The sequence below is a fragment of the Myotis daubentonii genome, chromosome 13 (assembly GCF_963259705.1).
Source record: "Myotis daubentonii chromosome 13, mMyoDau2.1, whole genome shotgun sequence".
NCBI classification, from domain to species: Eukaryota; Metazoa; Chordata; class Mammalia; order Chiroptera; family Vespertilionidae; genus Myotis; species Myotis daubentonii.
In genome coordinates this window covers 39,132,402-39,158,894 of record NC_081852.1, presented here as the reverse complement: position 1 = coordinate 39,158,894, position 26,493 = coordinate 39,132,402, and the positions used below count along the sequence as shown (strand labels likewise).

The window sequence follows — 26,493 nt, the reverse complement described above, 5'->3', positions numbered from 1 at the left end:
CAAGGCAGTCGGACATCCCCCGAGGGCTCCCGGACTGCGAGAGGGCACAGGCCGGGCTGAGGGACCCCTCCCGAGTGCATGAATTTCATGCACCGGGACTCTAGTTGATAATAAAACAATAGTCTTTTCTCTCATGTCCTTGGTGTTATCACTCATTGGTAATGTTCTGTTTATTAAAAGTGATCAAATGCTGACTCCTTTGGTAAAATCATCCTAAGGTGTTCGTTTTATCTGTCAACACAGAAGCACGTTCCTTCCTTCCTTAGCACATTACCATCTTTATGTGCCCTTCCTGAGTAACACTCATTTTCAAAGTTTGCTTTGAAAACTTTATTATCTAACAGTTTTTAAGTAAACTGTAGTCATCTGCAAAGAGAAGAGGGAACAGCTTGCTGATTTTAATACATATTCTTATTAAAAAAGTTTTCCAGTATTTGCTTCCATGAGACAGTATCTCTTGGTTTCACTTATATAAGGATCTAATAAACACCTTCCTTCTGTTATGTTATACATGACACATTTCTTTCAAAGGCCCACATGAGTTGCAATTTCATGAAAAACATTTAGGATAACATTACTTCCTACTGAGAATGCTATATGATTTCACCACCACAGAGGAGCAGGCAGCAGCAAAGGAGAAGGATCTTCCATCAAGCAGGCCAGGACACTAAAATGTCCTGGAAGGTTGTACTTCCATAGACAGACTTAGAGTCAGGGTAGAGTTTGGTAGCTCAGTGAGTGCAGCAATGCCCTCATAACCTCCTGATCAATATAAATTCTTGTCAATCATAATGATCACTTCTCACACATACTCCTGATAGCTTTGTTCTTCTGTACTTCAACTTTTCTACCCATCTCTTCTTTCATTATACTTGCTCAGTTAAACTATTAACCCTGGCTAAATCCAACATACTCTGCTTCTATAAAATTATAGCTGTGGGAGAAAAACATACACCACACTGATGGTATCTCACCTTAAATTCATGACCGTGAACCTAAAGTGGATCCTTCATCTGCCAGGTGGTCATACTCAATACCCCAAGTCCATTATGCCCTCCATCAATACTTCATACCTTCTCCTCTCTCCTCAAAGCCTTAACACATCCTCCCCCAATCTCACTCTCCAATGATGACCTCTCTTCCTCTTTCACTGAAAACAAAAGGGAAAAAAAAAACTGAAACAAAGAGAAGAGAATTCACATCACCATATGACTAGCATCTGTACTTTGTGCTCTTGCCTGTTTCCAAAAGTTTCATGTGCCTATCTGCAACCAGTCTCTGCTCTGTGCACTCAATCCCCTCCGGATGACCTAAGCACACTGCTTCAGTATTCTCCCCTTTCACTAGATTAGTCTTTTGCTATCTACTGAAGATTTAAACATATTCCTCATCTTAAACAACTGTTGACCCTACTTCTCTTGTCAGCTGTCACTCCATTTCAGAGCTACTTATACTCTCTCCAATTCTTCTCTTCCCATTCTGTTTTTCCCCACCTCTTTTTTAACCTTCATTAACATGAAATACTTACATAATCACAGTACAATGAGCAAAACCAGGGAATTTTCCATCCTCTCACACTTATCCAGACTTTCACTCTTTACCACTCCATTGAAACTGCTCGACAGGATTATCCATGACCTCTGTGTTGCTAAGTCCAGTGGTCTATTCTCAGTTCCATCCTACTCAACAGTTAACTCAGTTGATTCCTCCTCCTTCTTGACACTATGTGTACTTTGCCTCCCAGAATCCCACCCTGCTTTCTCCTATCTTACTGACAACTCTTCCTCAACGCCTTGAAGCTCCATCCTTGGTCCTCTTTTCTTTTTCTACACTCACCCCCTTGGTACTTTCATTGTTTAAATATGATCTATATGCTGATGTGGGAAGAGCTCAGGAGATTTATCTCAGTGCAGTGGCAGATGCAATGGCATGAGCGCGCTCCGCCTATACAAGCTTCCTCGGCACACCGGGAAGTGGCAGCGCCCGCCTGAGTAAGCCCCCTAGAGCCCCTACATAGTACCCTGATCTTTCCTACCATTGGTTGCCCTAAGGATGGTGTAAACTTCTGATTGGTCTGGAATGTTATATATATATCCCTGTACTTAAACAATAAAGTTCAGACTGCGTCTTGAACCCGTCTCCGGAGTCGGGCATGCTTTGTTAGGACTCCGTCGGCCTCACCCCCGCGGGACCCCCTGCCTCATGCTGATAATCTCCAGACTCACACATCCAACTCCCAACTGACACCACCAGTTGGGTGTCTCCAAAAATAGCCTCCTGATCTTCCACCCTCAGCCTTTTCTATACAATTGGATGACATCTTTATCCTCAAGTTTCTCAGACCAAAATCTTAAAGATATCCTTTAAGACTGACTTAACTCTTTGACTCTTTTTTCTCTTATGACCCCCACACAGGTCATTAGCAAATTTGGCTTTACTTTCAAAATATAATCAGAATCTGACCACTTTGACCACCACCACTGCCTTGGTACAAGCAATCACTACCTCTTGCCTGGACTATTGCAACCACTTCTTAACAGGTCTGTTTTCAATAGTAGTCTGAGTGATGCTTTTAAACATAAATCAGGTAATTCCATTCCTCATTCAAAATGCTGCCTGAAATGGGTCATAGCTCTAGAGCAGCGGTTCTCAACCTGTGGGTCGCAACCCCTTTGGGGGTCGAACGACACTTTCACAGGGGTTGCCTAAATACATCCTGCATATCAGATATTTACACTACGATTTGTAACAGTAGCAAAATTAGTTATGAAGTAGCAACGAAAATAATTTTACGGTTGGGGGTCACCACAACTGTATTAAAGGGTCGCAGCATCAGGAAGGTTGAGAACCTCTGCCCTAGAGTAAAAGCCCTATGAGAACTGCACACTGTGCCTGTGGCTCACATCCACCCTATCTCCTCCCTGTGCTCTCCTCTGCTCACTGCTGTCTGGCCACACTGGCCTGACCATTTCTCAACATGTCAGGCACATGCCTGCCTTAGACTCTTGGCTCCTTCTATTCCCTCTACCTGAAATATTCTTCCCTCAGTCGTGTAATTGGCTAACTCCTTTACCTCCTCAAGTCTATTCAAATATCACTTTCTTTTCTTTTTTTTTTTTTTTTAAATGTCACTTCCTTAACGAGGCCTACCCAGAACACAGGCTTATTTTAAATTGTAACACCTTCCCACTGACTGCAATTCCCCTTACCAGCTTGGCTCTCCCTCTTTCAATACCATTTATCACCTTCTAATACACACTACGATTTACTTATTGTCTACTGTATCGCCCTAATGTATCCCAGGTGCCCAGAATCGTACTTGGAAGAGGAGGTGCTCGGTGAGTATTTATGGAATAAATGAGGACACAGGGTTAGGAACTGTAAAGGGAGCCAAGTGCACTATTGTAGTCAAGTCAGAAACCTGCCTACGCTTTCAAATAAAGGGGAGAGATTCTGAGTTTACTAGTAATCTTTTTGACAACTAAAATGAGTTAAGTCAATATAAACTAAAATGTTTCAGTTTTCTAAAATGTTGAGTAAAGAAATGTCAGTAATGAAGCTTCTGAGGGAACATAGCTTTTGTTCACTGGTATTTAAATTTTTGATATAATATAGTAGTCTGGGAAAAACCAGTATGTTATGAAGCATCAGTACCTATAAAAAGTCTTCAAAGTATAGAAATGGAAATGACCTTTTGTTTTTTTACAGGTTAGACTGTACTTATTCTTAATGTTTATATTCAATCTTTCTGTTAGATTGTTTTTTAGGTTTAAGACATTTTTTTACCCCATGATGGATGATGGTCATTGCCACCCTTCCAAGCCCCCAGGGCCTCTACCTTCACATTTACTTTCATTCTATAGCTTAGAAAGAGCTCAAGTTTTGGTGGCTGACTCGTGATGGGTCAGAGTGCGTGCAGAAGGGTCAGTGGCATTAATCCACCTGGGAATCCAGTAATGGGTCAGCCAGTCAGTCCGGCCTGGGTAGTGGCGTACAAGGACTTGACAATAGTAACAGCCTTCTTTAGTTTCAGGTGTTGCAGACCATGGGCAGCATGTTGGATCTCAACGGAGGGTATCAGAGTTCCTTTAGAAGCCTCTTCCTCTCCTCTTCGGCTTTTTTCAGGAGAAGGTTCCTTGTGAAAATATATGTAACCCTGCATCAGTTCATCTGGATCTTTTCCATGCTGTGTTCTTCCTAATGTACTTGGAAACTGGATACATACCCACTGATGTGTGAACTGTTGTAATGTCATAAGCTTCCAAGGAAAATATGACTTTCCACCTTTCTGGAAGCTAGAAAATCAGAACTGTCTTCCATGCCAAACACAAATGTCTGAAGAGGGTACTGGACTTGGGCCTCTTTTACCTGCTTCAACAGGGTGGCAGCAACCAAACTGGCATCCAAGCCCCCTGATAAAAGATACCCAATCCTTCTGTCTGTCATCAAACATTTTAGTGGCAGTGTCAAAAAAGGATCTGGAGGCTGCTCTTTATGGTTTCTATCCCAATAACCGGGAAGTTTCTCCACACTGTCACAGGGTGTGCAGAGGCTCACCTCTGCAGTGATTATATTTAACCACTTCCACCAACGCAACGTCGCCATTTGGCTTTAAATCCAAAACTTCATAGTGTCCCTGAAGAAAAGGCTACACTAAAATAAAAAAAAGCTGGAGTGCTTCAAGTTAACAAGACCTTTAGCTTCTGAACACATAGCCAAAAGTCCATCTTCAATTACAGCTTTAAACAAAGGTCTTACACCATAGGTGTCTCTGCCCAGGAACACTTTCTTATTGGCCTTATCCAATAAATTAAATGCAAATACACCATCCAACATACAAATCATGTCTATTCAGTTCTTCCTTCGACATAAAGACGGATTATTTCACCATCCACGTTAGTGTGATATTCAAGTTCAAAATGGCATTGTAGCTTCTAGTGGCTGTAGATTTCTCTGTTGTAACATAGCCACAAATAAGGATATTTCTTCACTCAAATTGGCTGCATTCCAAACAGCTGGTCAACCAACAACAACCGGGAAAGTCCAAAGCAGCAGTTGGTATATCCATTGACATTCTCAAAGCAAAATGCATCTGGACCCCTGTGTGCAACCTTCATAGCCTTTAGACACTGAACAGAAAGGCAGTCATTGCTGCTAGAGAGGGTCCAAATGTCACACATGGCGCAATGGAGCTACGGGCTCTCTGGGAGCGAGCAGTTCGAGTAAGCAGGTGGTATGCGATCCAGGCAGTAGCGATCCACGCTGTGGACAGCAGGTAAACAGGGCTTCTGCTAGACTCTTAAACATACCTATGCACTGACCATGATTTCTGATTCTTAATACGTATTTTAGGTTACATATTTTCTTTCAAATCATCATTGGTATCAGTTCCAACTCATTCTGACATAGACATTATTTCTTCTCAGAGGCCAATATAAAAGACAATTTCATTTTTTCATTTTTATCTATCTTTTAGTGCCTACTATGATGCTTTGCTCAACTGTTTAAACATTCTTATTTAGTGCAGCGATTTTTCAACCTTTTATCTCATGGCACACACAAACTAATTACTAAAATTCTGTGGTACTCCAAAAAATATATTTTTTGCTGATCTGATCCAAAGAAAGGTGTAATTTTGACTCATTCACACTGGATGGCTATTGTTGTGTTGGCTGTTGTGATTTTTTAATTTGACAACCTAAGGGAAAAGAGGTCAGTGCCACTAATAAATAGACAGGTATTGCATGTTTTAAAAATTCTTGTGGCACATGTTGAAAATTGCTAATCTAATGCACAGTTTCAAAAGCTAAAAGAACCATACATCTCATATAATTCTTCTTTGACATTAATAATGGATGACATCTAGATTAAGACCTATAATTATTCTTCCTTATTGAAAAATAATCATCAAAATGAGCACTATAATCACTTTCACGAGTGAGTGACTAGTTTCTGCCAAAATACTGTTTGAAATATGTAATATCAGTATACCAGTGATCTCATTTCTAGTATAACCCTAAAAAATTATATCTGTACCCACTGAGACTTTAATATAACTTCCTCGTAAGCCTTTGATTTTTTTCCTATTCTCTTAAAAAAAAGATAAACAATTTATTTAAACTAACAAACACACAAAATAAAACCAAAAGTAGTTCATGTTTCTCCCCTACCTCTGGTAACCACCAATTTATTCTCTGTATCTATCAGCTTAGGGTAAAAAAACAACAAACCAAACAAACTTATTTAGATTCCACCTATCAGAGAGATCATATGGTATTTTTCTTTCTCTAACTTATTTCACTTAGCATAATGTTGCTACAAATGGCAAGATTTCATTCTTCCTTATGAGTGAATAATATTCCTGTGTGTGTGTGTGTGTGTGTGTGTGTGTGTGTGTGTCTACCATATTTTCTTTCCCTATTCATCCATCGGAGGATACTTAGGTTGTTTCCATATCTTGCCTATCTAATCTAATAAAAGACAAACATACAAATTGACTGTACCTTCACTACGCCTTAAGCCACACCCACCAGCCAATCAGAGCAACTATATGCAAATTAACCCAAACAAGATGGCGGCCAGCAGCCATGGAGCTGGAGCAAGCAGGAGGCTTGGTTGCTCCAGTGATGGAGGAAGCCAAGCTTCCCGCCCGCCCTGGACGGCTCTGAGCTCCACTCAAGGCTACAAAGTTTCAATTATCGAAGGTAAATAAATCTCAGAATAAAAAAAAAAAGAAAAAAAGGAGAGGCTGAGAGCTTCCGTCGCCGGGGGGCTTGGCCAGCCGGAAAATGGGCCTCAGCCCCTCACCCAGACTGGCCAGGCACCCCAGTGGGGGCCCCCTACCCTAAAGGGGGTGTGGCCAGCCTGCAAACAGCCATCAGCCTCTCACCCAGGCTGGCCAAACCTCCATGGGGTGAGGATCCCCACTGGGGGGGGGGGGGCGGCTTGACCAGCTTGCAAACAGCCATCATCCCCTCACCCAGGCTGGCCAGGCACCCCAGTGGGGACCCCCACCCTGAAGGGGGTGTGACCAGCTGCAAACAGCCATCAACCCCTCACACAGGCTGGCCAGGCACCCCAGCGGGACCCCCACCCTGATCTGGGACACCCTTCAGGGCAAACCAGCCGGCCCCCACCCATGCACCAGGCCTCTATCCTATATAATAAAAGGGTAATATGCAAACTGACCCTAACAGCAGAAAGACTGGGAATGACTGGTCACTATGACACACACTGACCACCAGGGGGCAGACGCTCAATGCAGGAGCTGCCCCCTGGTGGTCAGTGCGCTCCCACAGGGGGAGTTCTGCTCAGCCACAAACCAGGCTGACGGTTGCCAGTACAGCGTTGGGGTGGGAGCCTCTCCCGCCTCCTCAGCAGTGCTAAGGATGTCCAACTGCAGCTTAGGCCTGCTCCCTGCTGGCAAGTGGACATCCCCCAAGGGCTCCCGGGCTGCCAGAGGGATGTCTGACTGCCAGTTTAGGCCCGATCCCCCGGGGAGCGGGCCTAAGCCAGCAGGTGGTCATCCCCCAAGGGGTCCCAGACTGCGAGAGGGCACAGGCCGGGCTGAGGAACACCCCCCCCCCCCAAGTGCACAAATTCTATATATATAAAAAGCCAGCAACCCGAACGCTGTACGACCAAAATGACTGGTCGCTACGACACCCACTGCGGCCAGCAAACCAGCCATATCTGGGGGTGAGGCCGGCCAGCCAACCTCCCACGGCCCCTCCCCCCGACCTGCCCCACCCCTGATCACCCCCCCTACGCCAATAGGGGGCAGGGCCGGCCGGCCGGCCAACCTCCTGCAGCCCCTCCCTGCAGCAGGTCCTGCTCCTGATGGGGCCCCAGTCCCCCCCACCCCCGATTGGCCTGCAGCCCCTCCCCATGGCCTGCCTCACCCCTGATCACCCCCCTACCCTAATAGGGGGCGGGGCCGGCTAGCCAATCTCCTGAAGCCCCTCCCCCCACCTGGTCCCACCCCAGATCAGTCCCCCCACCCTGAACAGGGGCAGGGCCAGCCAACCTCCTACAGCCCCTCCCTCTGGCCAACCCCACCCCTGATCACCCCCCCTACCCCAATAGGGTGCAAGGCCTCTGGCCAACCTCCTGCAGCCCCTCCCCCCCACCTGGCCCCACCCCAGATCGGCTCCCCTGACCCCAATCGGCCTGCGGCTCCTCCCCCCAGCCAGCTCCACCCCTGATCACCCCCCTACATACCAATCGGGGGTGGGGCTGGCTGGCTAACATCCCATGGCCCCTCCCCCCAGCCGGCCCACCCTGTTCGGCCCCGATTGGGGCGGGCCAGCTGGGCAACCTACCACCATCTGCTCCTCCTGACAGGTCCAGCCCCGATCCGCTCTGATTGGGGCCAGGCCGGCCGGACCCCACCCGTGCACGAATTTGTGCACTGGGCCTCTAGTTATAAATAATGCTGCAATAAACATGGGGGTTCATATACCTTTTCAAGTTAGTATTTTTCTTTTCTTCTAATAAAGACACAGAAGTAAAATTGCTGGATCATATGGTAGTTCAATTTTTAATATTTTAAGGAAACTTCATACTGTTTTCTATAGTAGATGCACCAATTTATATTCCCATTAACAGTGCACAAGGGTTCCCTTTTCTCCACATTCTCACCAACTCATGTGTTTGATAATAGCCAGTGTAGTAGTTCTGAGATGATACTGCATTATAGTTTTAATTTGCATTTCCCTGGTGATTGGTGATGTTGAGCACTTTTTCATGTACTTATTGATGGCCATCGGTATGGCTTCTCTGGAAGAATATCTGTTCAAAATCTCTGCCCATTTTTTAATCAGATTTTTTTTTTTTTTTTTTTTTTTTGCCATTGAGTTGAATGAGTTCTATAGTTTGGACATTCGCCTCATATCAGATATATAATTTGCAATTATTTTCTCCCATTCAGTAGGTTGCCTTTTCCTTTTGTTGACAGTTTCCTGTGCTGTGCAGAAGATTTTTAGTTTGATATAATCCTTCCTACTTGTTTATTTTTGCTTTTAGTGTTAGATTCAGAAAATCATCACTCACCAAGAACTATGACAATGAACTTAACACCTACGTTTTCTTGTAGGAGTTTTATGGTTTCAAGGGATATTTTACCTTTCAAGTCTTTAATCCATTTTGAGTTCATTTTTGTGTATGGTATAAAAGACTGTCCAGTTTCATTCTTTTGTTGTGGTTGTCCAATTTTCCCAACACTATTTATTGAAGAACTTGTCCTCTGCCCATTTTATATTCTTGGCTCCTTTGTTGTAAATTAATTGACCATATATGCATGTTTATTTTGGGGTTTTCTATTCTGTTCCATGGATATATGTGTTTTTATGCCAATATCACACAGTTTTAATTACTACAGTTTTGTAATATAGTTTGAAATCAGGGAGCATGATGCCTCCAGCTTTGTTCTTTATTCTCAAGACTGCTTTGGCTATTTGGGGTCTTTTATGGTTCCACAGAAATTTTAGTATTGTTTGTTCTATTTCTGTATAAAATAGGGATTGCACTGAATCTGTATATTGCTTTTGGTATTAAAATTTAATATTAATTCTTTTAATGGTATTAATTCTTCTAGTCTATGAGCATGGAATATCTTTCCATGAATTTGTGTCTTCTCCAATTCTTTCATTGATGTCTTATAGTTTTCAATTTACTTTCAACTCCTTGGATAAAGTTACTCCTAGGTATTTTATTCTTTTTGCTACAATTACAAATGAGATTTTCTTCATTTCTCTTCCTGATAATCTGTTGTTAGTCTATAGAAACACATCAGATTATTGCAAACTGATTTTGTATTCTGCAAGTTTACTGAATTCATTTATTAGCTCTAACAGTTTTTCAATGGAATAAAAAGCTTTGATAGACCTTTGATTTTTATTCTAAACACAGGTCTTAGCTCTAAAAATCAAGTGTTATAAAAAGTACATTATTAAAAAGTTTGATTTATATCTTTTCTTCATTATAATGGCTATTTATTCAGAATCAATAATAGATTCAGATCCTGACTGGGTATATAAAGACAGATACACAGTCAGGAAAACAGAGTTAAAGAGGCTCATTACATATACACTAGAGGCCCAGTGCACAAAAATTTGTGCACTCGGGGGGGAGGAGGGGTCCCTCAGCCCTGCCTGTGCCCTCTCGCAGTCTGGGACCCCTCGGGAGATAACGACCTGCTGGCTTAGGCCTGCTCCCGGGTGGCAGAGGGCAGGCCCAATCCCTAGGTGCAGCCCCTGGTCAGGCTCAGAGCAGGGCCAATTGGGGAGTTGGGACACCGCCCCCTGTCACACTCAAGGCAGGGTCGATAGGGAAGTTGCGGCGCCACCCCCTGTCACGCACAGAGCAGGGAGCATCAGGGGGTTGGGGCGTTGCCCCCTGTCATGAACAGAGCAGGGCCCATCAGGGGGGTTGGGGCTCCGTACCCTGTCACACACAGAGCAGGGCCGATCAGGGGGTTGAGGAGCTCCCCCCTGTCATGCACAGAGTAGGGCCAATAGGGGAGTTGGGGCACCGCCCCCTGTCACACACAGAGCAGGGCAGATCAGGGGGTTGGGGCGCTGCCCCCTGTCATGCACAGAGCAGGGCCCATCAGGGAGGTTGGGGCTCCGTACCCTGTCACACACAGAGCAGGGCTGATCAGGGGGTTAAGGAGCTCCCCACTGTCACTCACAGAGCAGGGCCCATCAGGGGGGTTGGGGCACCGCCCCCCGTCACACACAGAGCAGGGCGGATCAGGGGGTTGGGGCACCGCCCTCTATCACCCACAGAGCAAGGTCGATCAGGGGGTTGGGGCACCACCACTCTCACACTCAGGGCAGGGCCGATGGGGAGGTTATGGCTCTACCCCGTCACACACAGAGCAGGGCCCGTGGGGGTTGGGGGGGAGAGGTTGGGGCACCGCCTTCTATCACCCACAGAGCAGGACCGATCAGGGGGTTGGGGCGCTGCACCCTGTCACACACAGAGCAGGGCGGATAGGGAGGTTGTGGCCCCGCCCCCTGTCACACACAGAGCTGCAGGGCGATCAGGGGGTTTGGGCGCTGCCCCGTCATGCTGATCCTGGTGCCAGGAGGCCTCGCGGCTCCGCTGATCCCGGTGCCGAGAGGCATATTACCCTTTTACTATATAGAATAGAGGCCTAGTGCATAGGTGGGGCTGGCTGGTTTGCCCTGAAGGGTGTCCTGGATCAGGGTGGGAGTCCCCACTGGGGTGCCTGGCCAGCCTGGCCGAGGGGATGAGGGCCGTTTTCAGGCTGACGGGTGACTGAAGCTCCCAACCGCTCCTTTTTTTCTTTTTTTTATTCTGGGCCAGCTTTAGTTCTGAGGCCTCGACTGCTGAAAAGAGGTTTCTGGCCTTTGTTTACCATCTGTATTTGATACAATGTTGTGGTCCGGCTGGCTGAAGCCTGGCTGAGTAAAGCAGGTTTCTGGGGGTTTTTTAGCTTCTATATTTGCAACATAGTTGCTTAGAGTTGCAGCTGAGAGGCCGGCAAGTCAGGCGGGAAACGTTGGAGTCCTCCGTCACTGAAGCAAGCAAGCCTCCCTGTTCGCATCAGCTGCCTGGCTGCCGGCCGCCATCTTGGCTGGGAGTTAATTTGCATATCTCCCTGATTAGCCAATGGGAAGGGTAGCGGTCGTATGCCAATTACCATCTTTCTCTTTTATTAGATAGGACTAGAGGCCCAATGCACAAAATTCATGCACTCGGGGGGGGGGGGGTGTCCCTCAGCCTGGCCTGCACCCTCTCACAGTCCGGGACCCCTCAGGGGACGTCCGCCAGCCAGCTTAGACCCAATCCCCCTAAGCCGGTAGTCAGACATCCCTCTCGCAGTCCAGGGCTCCTGCAGTCCGGGACTCCTTGCTCCTTACCTCCTGCCTGCAGTGGAGGCAGGAGGTATTGAAGGCAAAAGGACTTCTGGCTGAGCGGCACTCTCCGCTGGTGAGCGCAGCAGCGGTGGCGGGAGCCTCTCTCGCCTCTGAGGCAGCACTAAGGAGCAGCCAGCCCAGCTTCTGGCTGAGCAGCACACCCCCTGTGGGAATGCACTGACCATCAAAGGGCAGCTCCTGCATTGAGCATCTGCCCCCTGGTGATCAGTGTGCATCATAGCAGGCAGTCTTTCTGCTGTTAGGTCGATTTGCATATTAGGATTTTATTATATAGGATTTTAAATTCACATGTTGTTAAAGAATTTTTAGAAAATATAGCCAAGCAGAAAGAAAGAAAATTAAGAATATGACAATTTAATATGAAGATGTGCCCAAGTCAGCTCTCCGGGAGTCAGAACCCAGGTCTGGCACTTATTAGCTGTGTCACTTTACCTTTCTGAGTCTTTGTGAAAAATGTTAAAAAATGAATCTGAAATACTCTGCCCGCAAACCTTCTCATAACTTGCTCCTTCCTATTATTCTGGTCTGCTCAAATGGTAACTCCCAAGAAAAAACTTCCTCTGTTTTATTTTTCCTCATAGCATCGATACACACAGCATCTGAAATTATATTGTTTATTCATGTATTATCTGTCTCTCCTATTAGAACATAAATCCTAGGAGGGCACAGATTATACCTGTGTTCTTTACTGTTTTGTTTCCACTGGCTAGAATAAAAACTGATAAAATGTAGGTACTAATAAACATCTGTTAATGATAAAATACTACCACCTAACTAGAAGGGTCTTTGGGAAGATTACATAAGACAATGAAAGTAAAGCTCATGACCCCAAATATGACATTCAATAAATAACAGCTATTAGCTTAATCTTTCATTAGCATTTATTTTAATTACACTATGATTAAAAGTACAAGCTGCCTAGTTCAAGATATGCTAGTATTATGTCTGGTCCAGAGCAGTGTTTCTCAAACTTCAGTGCACCACAGAGTCACCTGGAGACTTGTCATTACACAGACTTCCAGCCTTATCCCCAGAGATCCTGACTCAGCAGACCCACAGTGAGGCCCACAGATATGCGCTCCTAACAAGCTCCCAGGTGATGCTGCTGGTGGATGCTGCTAGTCAGCACCGTGAATAGCAAGTGTATGTACCACAAGATTTTTAAACAGTGAGTATCAATGCATCAAAAGTTCTCTATAAACTTAAATACTTGTGTATTTATAATACTTGTTCAAAAACAATAAATGGTTGGTAGTACTTAAATTTTACCATTTTACGATTAAATTGTTCCTCCATCCTTCCATATTACCACATAAAATCATGTCACTTAATTGTCACATCAACTATATTTAACTATCAATTAACCCTTGTTCTTTGCATAAGTTAAAACCAAGTACAACATTGTGTTTTTCCAAATTATTCATTCTTAGGGTATTAATGCAATAACCTCTGAAAGGGCAAAAAGAAGAAAACTTTCCTGTATTATAACACAGAATTCTGTGTCTAAACCTTCCCTTTTTTCCTGAGAAAAGAATAACCACATTCTTATAGCATGCTAACCACAAAAGAGTTAAGAACCAATGCACTATATTCTACGCATTTTAACTATTGGAAAAAGGCCCTTTGTTCTTCTTAGTTTAAGTGAAAAGTCTTCCATTTTAAATCAACAACCTATACAGCCTCTATGTAACCTTAAAAAGTTCCTCAGACTCCAAGTGCAAAAGATAGAGCATCCCTTAACTTAGAGCCACCAATCTCCAGTCCTCAACCCAGCATCTCTCCCTCTCCCTGCCTAAGGCACACAAGACTCGCACCTATATTTTAGAAGGTAGTTTTTAAAAATTTGTAATTGCTAACCAACACTATCTACATGCCTTTCAAGCTACCTATCACTGCATTTGAATCTTGGAAAGGAAAAACACACAATAAAATAACCAGGCGACTGGCTATTTACTTATTCATGTAAGCCTTTTTTGAGCACTCAAGTATCAGGTACTAAGAATACACTTAACCCAAATCTGTCTGTGGTAGCAGGTGGATGGAATATCTTGGAGGAAATGATTTTTGAAGAATGGGTAACTGCTAGCCAGGTATACAGGAGAAGTGCATTCCAAGCAGAAAAAGCTGCTAAACAAAATATTTGCACATGGTGTGTGTTGGATGGTGGGACAGAAATGGGTCACACCTATGTAGCTTTAATTTTGAGGGCATTAGGGTATCTATAGGAAATTTTGGGTTAGCTGAAGAGTGAGTGATAAAGACAGCAAGATGTTTAAATGATCACCACTGTAACACTGGTTAAGAGTGGGCTGCAGTGACTGGTGAGAAGTAATGAGGACCTGGACAAACAGTCATGGGGGAAGGAAGTGAAAGGACAGATTTAAGAGATACTAAGGAGAGAGACCAGTCAGGACTTTGGCCCTGTTTTGATAGTGAGGGTGAATGGAGTCAAGTGTGGAATATACTTCTTGTTTGGACAATAGAGTGTTAGAATCTCATTCATTCATTGTTAGGTATGTTGAGTTCCACCGGCTGAGCTCACACAGAAAAGATCCAAATACATGTGTAGAAATTTCTTCTTATCTTATGAGAAGGTTTGCTTGATAGAGTTTTAAGTTCCCCATTATCTTTTTTTTTTTTTTAACCAATCTAACCCAGAGGCTAGCAAAGTGCTAATTATTTATTTTTAAAAATTCAATAAGTATTTTTGAGAACATATTTGTTTCCTTAGGTTTGTTGGATTATTAAAATTATCTTATAGACTTATAACTATAGTAAATGCAGATTTAGTTCCTCTAGTATTTTCTCATTTAAAACTAAAAACTCATATTTATGTTTTAAATTTTTAAACTTTCATCTTTTTATAGAATGTCATTGGCCTGCTGAAGGGAAGTGATGATAGTAAGCTTTTATAAGTTTCCCCCCCAACTTCTTGCCAGGATCCTGGGGCACAGCTAGCCCTGCCATCTCTGGCTCCCCCTTCCTTCTGATTGGCTTGCCCCTTTCTCCTCCTTCTACTGAGCTGGAGAGCTAACAACATCAAGGGCTGCTGCAGTGAGCCACCCTGCTGGTCCTTCTGGCCCTTCTTTCTACATCTACACAGAAGCCAGTCAGTGTTAGCTCCAGAATTTTTCAATGGGAGAATGGGAGAGCAAAAACCTCTCTGATGTGAAGAGAGAAAAAGAGCTGACATGCCGTTGCAGAGTATTTTGAAAGTAGAGTAAAGCAACTTCATTTATCCATATCAAAGCAGGGAGAGCCACTCATGATCCCTATTTCCCACCCCAATGCACCTCCACTGCCCCAAAACTAATGTCCCTGCCTGAGAAGACCTAGGACCTATGGCTTTAGGAATTTCAGAAAACACTTTAGTTCCTTCTTTTGCATTCCATTCTACTGCAATAACCTGACACATACCTGTTATTATATCATTCTGTTTTATTACTAGTATTTTCATCACACTTACTAGTAATAACATCCAATTTTATTTTATACATTTCTTAACTTGATTACTTTATCTTTCTTCACTTGGCCAGAACGTCCAGAAGGGCAGATTCCACATCTGGTTTTGCTCACCACTAATAAAGCGCTATTTACATATTTCAAACTTGAACAGTAAGACCAAAATCTTTTATTTATAATTAGTTTCATAATAAGAATTATTCTTTACTTATAGTAACATAAAAGTATAGTCTTTGTACAAAGTTATCTTAAGATATTCTTTTTATATGACTAAGTCAAGATTGAAAATATTATGGTATATCACATTGTCATTTAACACTTCTCACTTTCCTCCTGTCCCATCTGGTCATCTTACTTTTCTATTTTATACTGCTCCCAAATCACAATGCCACTGTATCTGTCCCACATTATACATAAGAAAACCAGGTAATATCAAAGACCAACCAATGACTGAAAAACACTACTTCGTGGTGCTATTTATTTTATCAGTACTAATAAGAGAATATTTTACAAGTGAAATAATTTTTGCCTTATATAAGCCCTATTGTAACTACAAAGAAAAAAAATACATAGAATTCCAAAGACTGGATGTGCATAAAGGTTAGCATTATGGAATCCTCAGACACTGGGTTGAGTACCTGACTCCATCAACTCTGTTCTTTGTTCTCTGTTGATGATAAAAAGGTCACATTTGTTTTTTTCCACTGTCTTTTAATCACACTGCTGCCATTTTTATTCTCTCTCAGTAAAGGGGCTTGTTAACGTCCAAGTGATTTTTCAGGACAGAATGACTGAAAATGCAGTTAAACTGTCACTCACCCTTTTATACCTTAAATTGCTGTTGCAAGCATAAACATAACCCTTGCTTATAAATGGGTTATTTATACTTCTAGAATCTTTTGTTTTTCCTCCAAAAAAGTTACATTTAAATTGGGATTTCATTATGCCCCAAATATTTTTTGAGAAGAACAGATATAAAATCTATATTATATAGGTAGAAAATGAAAAATTTGTGCTTTCTTATTTTCTTCCAAACGCTTTGGCAGTTATTGCTGGAGACATCCAAATATAAAAGCAATGCACACATGTTAGAAGCAGAAAAGCAAAACAGACTGTGGACCATGTCCAGGTACCATGCTTGGTATAGTGGGAAACATGGAAGTATAAGATAAAGTCTCCACTCTAGGGTAGCAACATCCTGTTGGCTCTTCCTCCAAAACACATCCACAACCCAATCACTCTTCCCTACCTCCATCTCACACCTCATTACCCTAGGTCAGTGGTCGGCAAACTCATTGGTCAACAGAGCCAAATATCAACAGTACAACGATTGAAATTTCTTTTGAGAGCCAAATTTTTTAAACTTAAACTATATAGGTAGGTACATTGTTATTAACTTAATTAGGGTACTCCTAAGGCTTAGGAAGAGCCACACTCAAGGGGCCAAAGAGCCGCATGTGGCTCGCGAGCCGCAGTTTGCTGACCATGGCTAGGTGAAAGCCCTGTAATCTTCCACTAACCTGTAGCAATGGTCTTCTAACTGATTTGCTTTTCCTTGAACCTGCCAAGGACATTCCTACCTCAAAGCCTTGTATTTGATCTTCCCTCTGCCTAGAATGCTTGCTCTTCCCATATATTCACAGAGTTCAATCCCTTCAAGTTTCTGTTCAAATGTCATCATATCGAAGAGGCCAACCTGACACTCTATAAAATAACCCCATCTCTCCTATCTACAAACTGCCTTTGTTCCTCTTCATAGCATTTATCACTAATGTGACACATATTTATTATTAGTTTCCCCTAAAACTCCTTGAGAGCAGAGATATTTTACTATCTTGTTCACTGCTGTATCCTCTGTGCTTAGAATGGTGCATGGCACACAGTAGGTATTCAATAAGTATCTGTTGATGACATTTAACTGGTAATTGTTCAAGTTAAATAATGATATAGGGCAATAGTAAATTAGTACTTCAAGACAGTTCATAGTTAATTGCCAATTGAACAGCATGGGCCAGTAACAACCAAGGGAATATACACCAGCATCACCTGGAAAGGTTTTTCAAAATACACCTGCTCAGACCTCACAACATCCACCAAACCTCTCCAGGTGGAGTTCTGAACATGAGTATGTTTAAACTGTTTCCTAGGTGATTCCATTTTTTACAAATTGTGAAAAAATACATGTAACATAAAATTTGCCATTTTAACCATTTCCAGGTGTTTATATTTTGCACCCCTGTTTAAAACTATGGTATAATATTTCAGTTCAGCAGAGGTAATATAATTGAATGGGAGGATTTAAAAGAAAAAAAAAGAGACTAATTTATCTTAGAAAGGACATGGGCTTTGGAGTTGAATACAGGTCCACTACTCATTAGCTATGAGACTAGGCAAATTACTTAACTCAAAGTTTCCACACCCACAAAATAAAGATAACCTTTTACCCTCTCTTTCTTCCCACTCCAAACTGCTCCAAGGTTACTCTAAAGCTAAAATGAAATCTAGTAAATATATAAAATATCTAATTTTGTGCAAATAGGCATTAAACTAGAATTATTGGAATTACTTTAATTGAAATAGAAAAATAAATTCATATTGGCAGCACCACAAAAGTAAAATCCTGGTATAAGTGGTTAGAAAAATTTTTCTCTCTCTACTGATAGGGCAGCTGAGAAAGAAACTTGGAGTTCCACAGATATGATCATCTTAGAATAGTAATTCTGAAACCTGAGTGCTTCAGAATCCCATGGAGAGCTGGTTAAATGCAGATTGATGGGCCCACTCCCAGAGTTTCTGATTTGGTAATTCTGGGTGGGGCCTGAGAATTTGCATTTCTAACAAATTCCCAAGTGATGCTGAGCTACCAGTTAGTAGTCCAAGGGCACAAAGTTTTGGTTATCTTAGATGAGTAAGCCTGAGATCTACTGTACAGCATGGTGCCTATGGGTAACAATACTGTGTTGTATACCTAAAATTTGCTAAGAGGGTATATTTAATGTTAAGTGCTCTTATCAAAAATCAACACTAATAAAAGAGAAAAATGGTAATTGGCGTACGACGATAGCCTTTTCATTGGCTAATCAGGGCTATATGCAAATTAACTGCCAACTAAGATTGGCAGTTAACTGCCAACAAGATGGCGGTTAATTTGCATATGTAGGCACAATGCAGGGAGGCGAAAGGGAAAGCAGGAAGAAGCCCCCTGCCACTGACAGTGATCAGAAACCCAGGGGGGGAGCTAAGAGCTGGGGGGCAGGGCAAAGGCGGCCCTGGGGCCGCCTTTGCCCTGCCCCCCAGCCATGATCGGAGAATCAGGTGCCTTTTCCGCCCTGGCCAGTGATAGCAGGAAGTAGGGGTGGAGCCAGCGATGGGAGCTGGGCACGGTCGAAGCTGGCAGTCCCAGGAGCTAGGGGTCCCTTGCCTGGGCCTAAAGGGAAGCCCACGATCGCGGGGCCGCTGCCACTGCGGGTCCCCGCTGCCCGGGCCGGACGCCTCAGCCAGAGGCCTCAGGCCTGGTCAAGGGGCCGATCCTGCGATTGGAGGGTGATGGGGGTCAATGCCTGAGGGCTCCCAGTATGTGAGAGGGGGCAGGCTGGGCTGAGGGACACTCCCCCCCGCCCCACACCCAGTGCACAAATTTCGTGCACCGGGCCCCTAGTTATATATATAAAAGCCTAAGAGACCGACCAGCCAGCTGTTCAAGCAGTAGCTATAATGCACACTGACCACCAGGGGGCAGACGCTCAACGCACAGGCATGGAAACATGGAACAGACCAATGAATCTCAGAGAAAAAGGGGGCGGGGAAGGGTGGAAAGAGATTAACCAAAGATCTTATATGCATACTAGAGGCCTGGTACACGAATTCGTGCACTGGTGGGGGGTCCCTCAGCCTGGCCTGCAGGAATGAGGCCGAAACTGGCATTCCAACATCCCCCAAGGGGTCCCAGATTGCGAGAGGGCGCAGGCCAGGCTGAGGGACCCCACTAGTGCACAAATCTGTGCACCAGGACTCTAGTAATAAATAAAAGGATGGGAGGAAACTTTGGGAGGTGATAAAATGGTTTATGGCATAGATGTGGTGATGGTTTTACAGGTGTATACTTGTCTCTAAACTCATCAAGTTGTATACATTAAACAGGTACAGCTGTTTATATGTCAACCACACCTCAATAAAGTAGTTTAAAAATAACAATGGATTAAAGTATGCATATTCTAACAAAGCCTCTGAACAGATGAATTCCTTCAGTATAATTTTTTAAAAATATTTTTACTGATTTCAAGGGGAATGGAGAGGGAGAAATAGAAACATCAATGAGAGAGAATCATTGATTGGCTGACTCCTGCACACCCCCTACTGGGGATCAAGCTGCAACCTGGGTATGTGCCCTTGACCGGAATCAATCCGGGAACCCTTTGGTTCATAGGCCATTGCTCTATCCACTGAGCCAAACCGGCTAGGGCTTTCAGTATAATTTTTAATTAAAAACCTAAAACAGTTTACTTAAAAAAACAACAACTATAACCAATAATATGCTTATTATTTTTAGAACATTTAAAAATCAGCAAAAAAACAGCTATTATAATTTAAATAATACAAGAATAATTTCATGTCACTAGTATCCTAATGACAAATTCAATCCTGAAAATATATTTAAAGTTAAGATAATCATTAGAATACTCATTGTTTTAAAAGTTAAAAACTAGATAAAAACAAAATGCGGTAATTTTAAAAGAGCAAGTGTAACCCATAACTTCTGATGAGTACATGACAAAATTACTTACAGGTATGGAGGCATTCCGTCACTGTAGTTGGCTTGATCAGATACCCTTTACAGATGTAGCAGGTGATGTACGGATTGAAATCTTTCACCAAGTGTTTCCTTTGGGTAGCCATTCGTAGTTAGCTAGGGCTGGCTTCAGTAGTTCGGGTAATGAAGGGTTTTTTAAGTGGATAAAAGTCTGATCCCAAGAGCTGGTATGGAGTTCCCAACTGGATATCCTGAGGCATGAGAACTAACATCCAGATCTACCATGAGATTGCTGGTCATCACTCCTTTTGGTGGTTCTGCTTTCCCATACCTGTTTCCACAATAATTTAAGAGATAAGAGAAAACAGTGTTAGATTCATCATACTGTATTAATACCATTATATTAGCAGCAAGTGTTACATGTTCTAAATTGGGTAAACAGATGAAGAGAACATTGCCTTACTGTAACATCAGTCTGTAAACCTGCTACAATTTAATTCAGAATAATGGCAAACTGATCCACTCCTGAAGCCTCAACTATCCACCTCTATACCAATGACATCAAGGCTATTAACTCCAGGTTTTCCATCTTTACCTCTTTAGTAATGCATTTTGTCTGCTTGACTGCTCTATTAGTAGCTCCTGGTGATACAAGTTAAAGGATTCAAAATTAAAATCATTATTGACCCTATCAAAATGGTCTGTTTCCTTTTGTACCCCATAGCCAGCCAGTAGTCAAATCAAGTTGATGTCCTTTTCCTTTCCATCCACAGCCACCCAATTCACCTTCACTCTATCTTATATTCTGCTACCAGGTTAGCAAAGAATGTCAAAGGAAGAATGACAAAGAATGTCAGTGTCTCCTCTTTACAACCAGAAAAACGTTTAATTATAGTTATACTAGAGATCCAGTGCATTAATCCTCTAGTATGCATATAAGTTCTCTTCCTTCCCCTCCCCCCTTCACTCTGAGATTCATCAGTCTGTTCCATGTTTCCATGCCTGTGCCTTGAGCGTCTGCCCCCTGGTGGTCAGTGCCCATCATAGCTACCGGTTATATGGTAGAACAGTCACTTAGGTTTATTTACACACACACACACACACACACACACACACACACACACACATTCACTCTATCTCCTCTATTAGGCTACAAGCTCTTTGCTAGAAACTGGTTGAATTTAGTAAATGTCTACATAACCTGGGCAATGTTACTTATCCTAAGTCTGTTTTTTTTTGTCAAAGTGTAAAATGAAAATAAGACTGCCTGTCTCCTAGAGTGGTGATGATTAAATGAGACAATATACATAAAACTAGCACACAGTAAAAGCTGAAAATCATTGTTTTTTCCAGACACGTTTTTGCACAGTTGACTTGTACATAAGATTACTTTAAAAAAAAGTTTTAAAGGTTTCATTATTACAAATGTATCCTCTTAGGAAACAAGCATGAAAAGGGTGATGTACTAAATTTAATTCTGTAAACAGGAACTTTTTTCCTCTCTTAGCTGTTCATTCATTGGTAAGTATACATAAAGCCACCAGGAAGGTAAGAGGCATCATCGCCGTTGAGAGTTGAGAATGTGCAAGAAACCGGCTCTGCGAGTAATCATCCTATCCGCCGGGAAGACTGGCGGGTGCAGCAGAAAGAGCATTATGAACCCTCAGGGGTCTGGGCTCTGCGTGACCTTCCGCGAGCGTGTGCCACCCGTGCGTGGCCCGCGCCTTCCCCCTGGACCCGGGCTCGGGCCGCCTCCCCACAGGTAGGTTCGCAGGGAAGCTCCCAGGACGCGAAGTTCTCGGAAAGGGGAAGCGCGTCGGGACCCGGGGCGGAATGGAGGTCCTGAGCCCCACATCCCGGTCCCCACGGCAGAAAGGAAGCAGGACGCGCAGTGACAGCGCAGGGGCGGCAGGAACTTTTCCGCGTCCTCCCGCGGCGGGACCGGCAGTACGTCCGCGGGCGCCCCACGCTCAGTCCGCCCCGCCCGCCCCGCAGGTGCCGGCCCCGCGGACACGCCGCTCGGCTGCCGGCGCTGCGCTGGGGAGGACGCCCGCTTCCCCCGGCCGGGCGCCGGCAGCCCGCAGCCCTCTCCGCCCCGAAGGGGAGGCCGCCCCCGCCCCCGCCCCCGCCCCCGAAGGAGTCTCCCGGTCCAGGCGCGTCGGGCCGCGGCAGGTGCCTGGAGGGGCCGGTGCCGCTCGCCCTCCGGGCCCAAAGTTGGGCGGGAGCGCGGGAGCGACGGGGTCCCGGCCCCGAGGCCGCCCTCCGACCCGCCGGGTACCTACCCGCGGCCGCCGCCGCCGCCGCCGCTCCTCGCACGCCAGCGCGCCGGCCTCACAGGAAGGAAAGTGAAAGAGAAACAGCGCCCGCCGAGGCCTGGCCGGTCCCGCCGCCCCGTCCGCCCTCCCCCTGCAGGCGGGAGCGCGCCGGCTCCGCGGGGCCACTCGGCTCGGGCACGAGAGGGCGCGACGGGCCTCGGGCCCAGGGCCGGTGCCGCCCCCAAGGGCAACTCCACCCCCTTCCAACCGCCGGCGCCAGCGACTGGCCCCGCCCCTGGCCCCGCCCCGGACACGCCCCCGCGCCACGCCCGCGGGCCCGTGCTCCACGCAGGTGCGGGGCCGCCCCGCCCGCCCCGCCGCGCGCTGCTGTGCGACACGTAGCCTTGGCCAAATTTTATCTCCGTCCATCTCCCCACCACCAGCCCCTCCCGGTCGTTTTTCATCCTAACAATGTCTGGTGTCGTTTTCCTGGCGGGCTTAACAGCAAAGGTCAGTGCTGAGAATGAGTCACCCGGCAAAACTCCTCTGGGCTGCGTCTTCCCCAAGCCAGTCCCACCTGGGCCAAGCGGGGGACGAAGGCATCCTTCCATTTGCACCTTATGTTTAAAAATCATTAACGGACTTGCTACTGTGGGGTGGGTCCCGACAGCATGACTGTTGACAACTGTAAGCACTCGGGAGCACGGTGGGGGAGGGGGTTATAGGGGAGAGGTAAATAGTTATGACTGTAAGGGTCATAACTTCTAGTGGACTTTGAGATCTTCAAACGACCATTCATTGCAAAATAAAGTGTATTCAAAAGCATGCATTAAAAGATTCTTCAAAGTCATTCAATCCTATTCTGCATTCTACAAACTTACAAATTTCTACTACAGCCATTATTTTGCTAAACATAAATCAGATCTCGTTCTTCGCTTCTTAGAAGACTGCAATCTGGTCATCTCGGGGTAGCAGGGAAAACAGTGTGATCTCCACCCGTAAAACAAAAGTTAAAACTAACTTGACAAAGGGAATCCACAAAGGGCAGCTTTCAATCTTGTGTAGTATTAGGAAGAGGAAAAGGTGTTGCAATTACATTATCTTTGCTTCGGTAGAAGTGAGAGCAGTGATGGTTGGTTAGGGAGTTGACAGTAGTGGAAGGGGAGGGGAGAATTAATGCAAAGTATTTGCTTTATCTCCAAAGTATTTGCTTTACCTCCAATTGACAGGAGTCACCTTGGTTATTACCAGAGCGGTCAACTGTGAAGAGGGCTCTAGTGTCAAACCAGTGAACCCAATGCCCACTAAGCCAGCAGCCATATAGGTATTCAAAGATTCGTTTCAAATTTAAAATACACCAAAAAGGTAGACCAGGACAACTTCTTAAACTATCCAATTTATAATTAAACTTATGTAGACTGTACATAACATTTTAAAATGACCATTTGTAATATCATAGCAGGAGCAATACATTTTCAGAAACAGCATTCAATTACCACATTTTTAAGGCAAAGGTGATCTTTTTAAAGCCAACATGCCCATTTCCAAGGTGAATCAACTTCAATAACTCACAGCAATCACAATGAGAATGAAAAACAAGTCAGGTCAAATGACGTTATAGCTGAAGGATTACTCTTCAGATCTTTCATCTCGGAGACTGAACAGGTCAATATGTGATAAGTCACTCTATTTCCAGTGCATTTAAAGTATGTAATGGAAGAAACTACCATACATACTACAACATATACAATATGACCTGGGATTTTCCTACTCTGCACGTGAACCTACTTCAAATATAGATTTTAAAGAGTAACATTTCATGAAGTCCAGGAGGCTTAAGTGTGATTGGTGATCAACATTATGAGTGGAGTTAATTAGCATTCCCTGAACAAATGAGCTTGAGAAATGGATGTTAGGAGGATTTACATTGACAAAGGAGGGAGGGGGTTCACAAAGATGCTATAGAGCAGTACCTCACAATAGATACGGCAAATGGTGGGCTTGAGGGTAGAGGAAAGAATTACCACCTTTTTAAGGAAATGTGTCCCTAGAGGCAGCATGGTTCCTAAAAACATGTTCAGTGGTCTATTCTTTCCTTTCTTCAGCAACCACCCTACCTTTCCCATCCCCGACCCCCAAAACCAAAAATGCATAAGCACAAAAAAGAAAATAAAAAATTCAAACATCTGTCTGATTAAAAAAATAACAAAAGAGAAGGCAAGAGAGTATGTTACGAAGGGGTAAGTTTCCTGACCTACGTGCAGGTTCTCTAGCATTTAAACATAAGACTTTCAGCTGCTCCATTGCCTCCTCTTCTCCCCTGGGGCAGCTCTCTAGTAGCTCGCTTTTTAGTTCCCTGGTTCTGACAGTGGGGGCTGTAACAAACCTTAGAAGCCTCAATATGAGGGGTGGCTCTGATAACAAATCTCAAGTACCTGCGGGACCCTCAGTAAACAAAGGCCTGGAAGCAACTGGATATGCAGGGCCAGGAAGAAGCAAAGGCAGACAAAAGAATCATAGCTGGGAGAACCAAGATGGCGGCATAGGTTAACGCCGGAGTTTGCTGCTTTGAACAACTACTTCAAAAGTGAAACTAAAACACGGAACGGACATCACCCAGAACCACAGGAACGCTGGCTGAGTGGAAGTCCTACAACTAGGAGGAAAGAGAAACGCATATGGACACTCAGAGGAGGCGCAGTGCTGAAGTCAAATTCTGAGGTGCGGAGTGTGCGGAGCGGGCTGGCGGCGGAGGGCGCGGTTGGCGTTTTCAATCGGGAGGGAGTCGCAGACTCTGAGCTCCAGATCCGGGCGAGTCTTTAGGGACCCAGACTCAAACGGGAGAAGCGGGACTGTCTGGCTTCGGTCAGAGCGAGTGCAGCTTTCTCTCCCAGCTTTGCAGGGGGTGCTGGGACTCAGAGAGGCAGAGCCCCTGGGGACAGGACTGAGAGCCGCCATAACTGCTCTCTCCGGCCCACCCTGTTGATCCTGTGCGACCCGCCCCGCCCAAGCCCTGCACAGAGGCATTTGCCGGATAGCCTCAGGCAAAGGCTAGATTAGCACCTCCCTAGAGGACAGAAGTTCTCTCACTGCTGACACAGCTGATTCTCATAGCCACTTGGCCTGGAGGTCAAACCCTCCCTGGAATTAGCTACAACAATCAAGATTTATCTATAAGACTGCGAACAAAGACCACTAGGGGGTGCACCAAGGAAGCATAACAAAATGCGGAGACAAAGAAACAGGACAAAATTGTCAAAGGAAGAAATAGAGTTCAGAACCACACTTTTAAGGTCTCTCAAGAACTGTTTAGAAGCTGCCGATAAACTTAATGAGATCTACACGAAAACTAATAAGACCCTCGATCTTATATTGGGGAACCAACTAGAAATTAAGCACACACGGACTGAAATAACGAATATTATACAGACGCCCGACAGCAGACCAGAGGAGCGCAAGAATCAAGTCAATGATTTGAAATGCGAGGAAGCAAAAAACATCCAACCGGAAAAGCAAAATGAAAAAAGAATCCAAAAATGCGAGGATAGTGTAAGGAGCCTCTGGGACAACTTCAAGCGTACCAACATCAGAATTATAGGGGTGCCAGAAGATGAGAGAGAGCAAGATATTGAAAACCTATTTGAAGAAATAATGACAGAAAACTTCCCCCACCTGGTGAAAGAAATGGACTTACAGGTCCAAGAAGCGCGGAGAACCCCAAACAAAAGGAATCCAAAGAGGACCACACCAAGACACATCATAATTAAAATGCCAAGAGCAAAAGATAAAGAGAGAATCTTAAAAACAACAAGAGAAAGAAACTCAGTTACCTACAAGGGAATACCCATACGACTGTCAGCTGATTTCTCAACAGAAACTTTGCAGGCCAGAAGGGAGTGGCAAGAAATATTCAAAGTGATGAATAGCAAGAACCTACAACCAAGATTACTTTATCCAGCAAAGCTATCATTCAGAATTGAAGGTCAGATAAAGAGCTTCACAGATAAGGAAAAGCTAAAGGAGTTCATCACCACCAAACCAGGATTATATGAAATGCTGAAAGGTATCCTTTAAGAAGAGGAAGAGGAAGAAAAAGGTAAAGATACAAATTATGAACAAC

General features: G+C 44.5%; 1 protein-coding gene and 1 pseudogene across 4 annotated transcripts in view; both read right to left on the bottom strand.

Annotated features, from left to right (window-relative positions):
* The window catches only part of PCGF5 (polycomb group ring finger 5), a 108,917-nt gene that overhangs the window by 35,818 nt on the left and 46,606 nt on the right, over window positions 1-26,493 (bottom strand). For 2 of the 4 annotated variants that reach the window (XM_059662816.1, XM_059662817.1), the window contains exons 1-2: window positions 22,401-22,562; window positions 20,153-20,449 (exon numbers count right to left, since the gene is read on the bottom strand). In XM_059662816.1, the coding sequence (XP_059518799.1) occupies window positions 20,153-20,264 (112 nt within the window). In that variant the 5' untranslated portion in view covers window positions 20,265-20,449; window positions 22,401-22,562. Of the gene's footprint in view, window positions 1-20,152; window positions 20,450-22,400; window positions 22,563-26,493 lie in introns of those variants that run through there. The other 2 variants (XM_059662814.1, XM_059662815.1) reach the window with 2 other exon arrangements.
* On the bottom strand, window positions 2,213-6,661 carry LOC132214994 (asparagine synthetase [glutamine-hydrolyzing]-like; annotated as a pseudogene).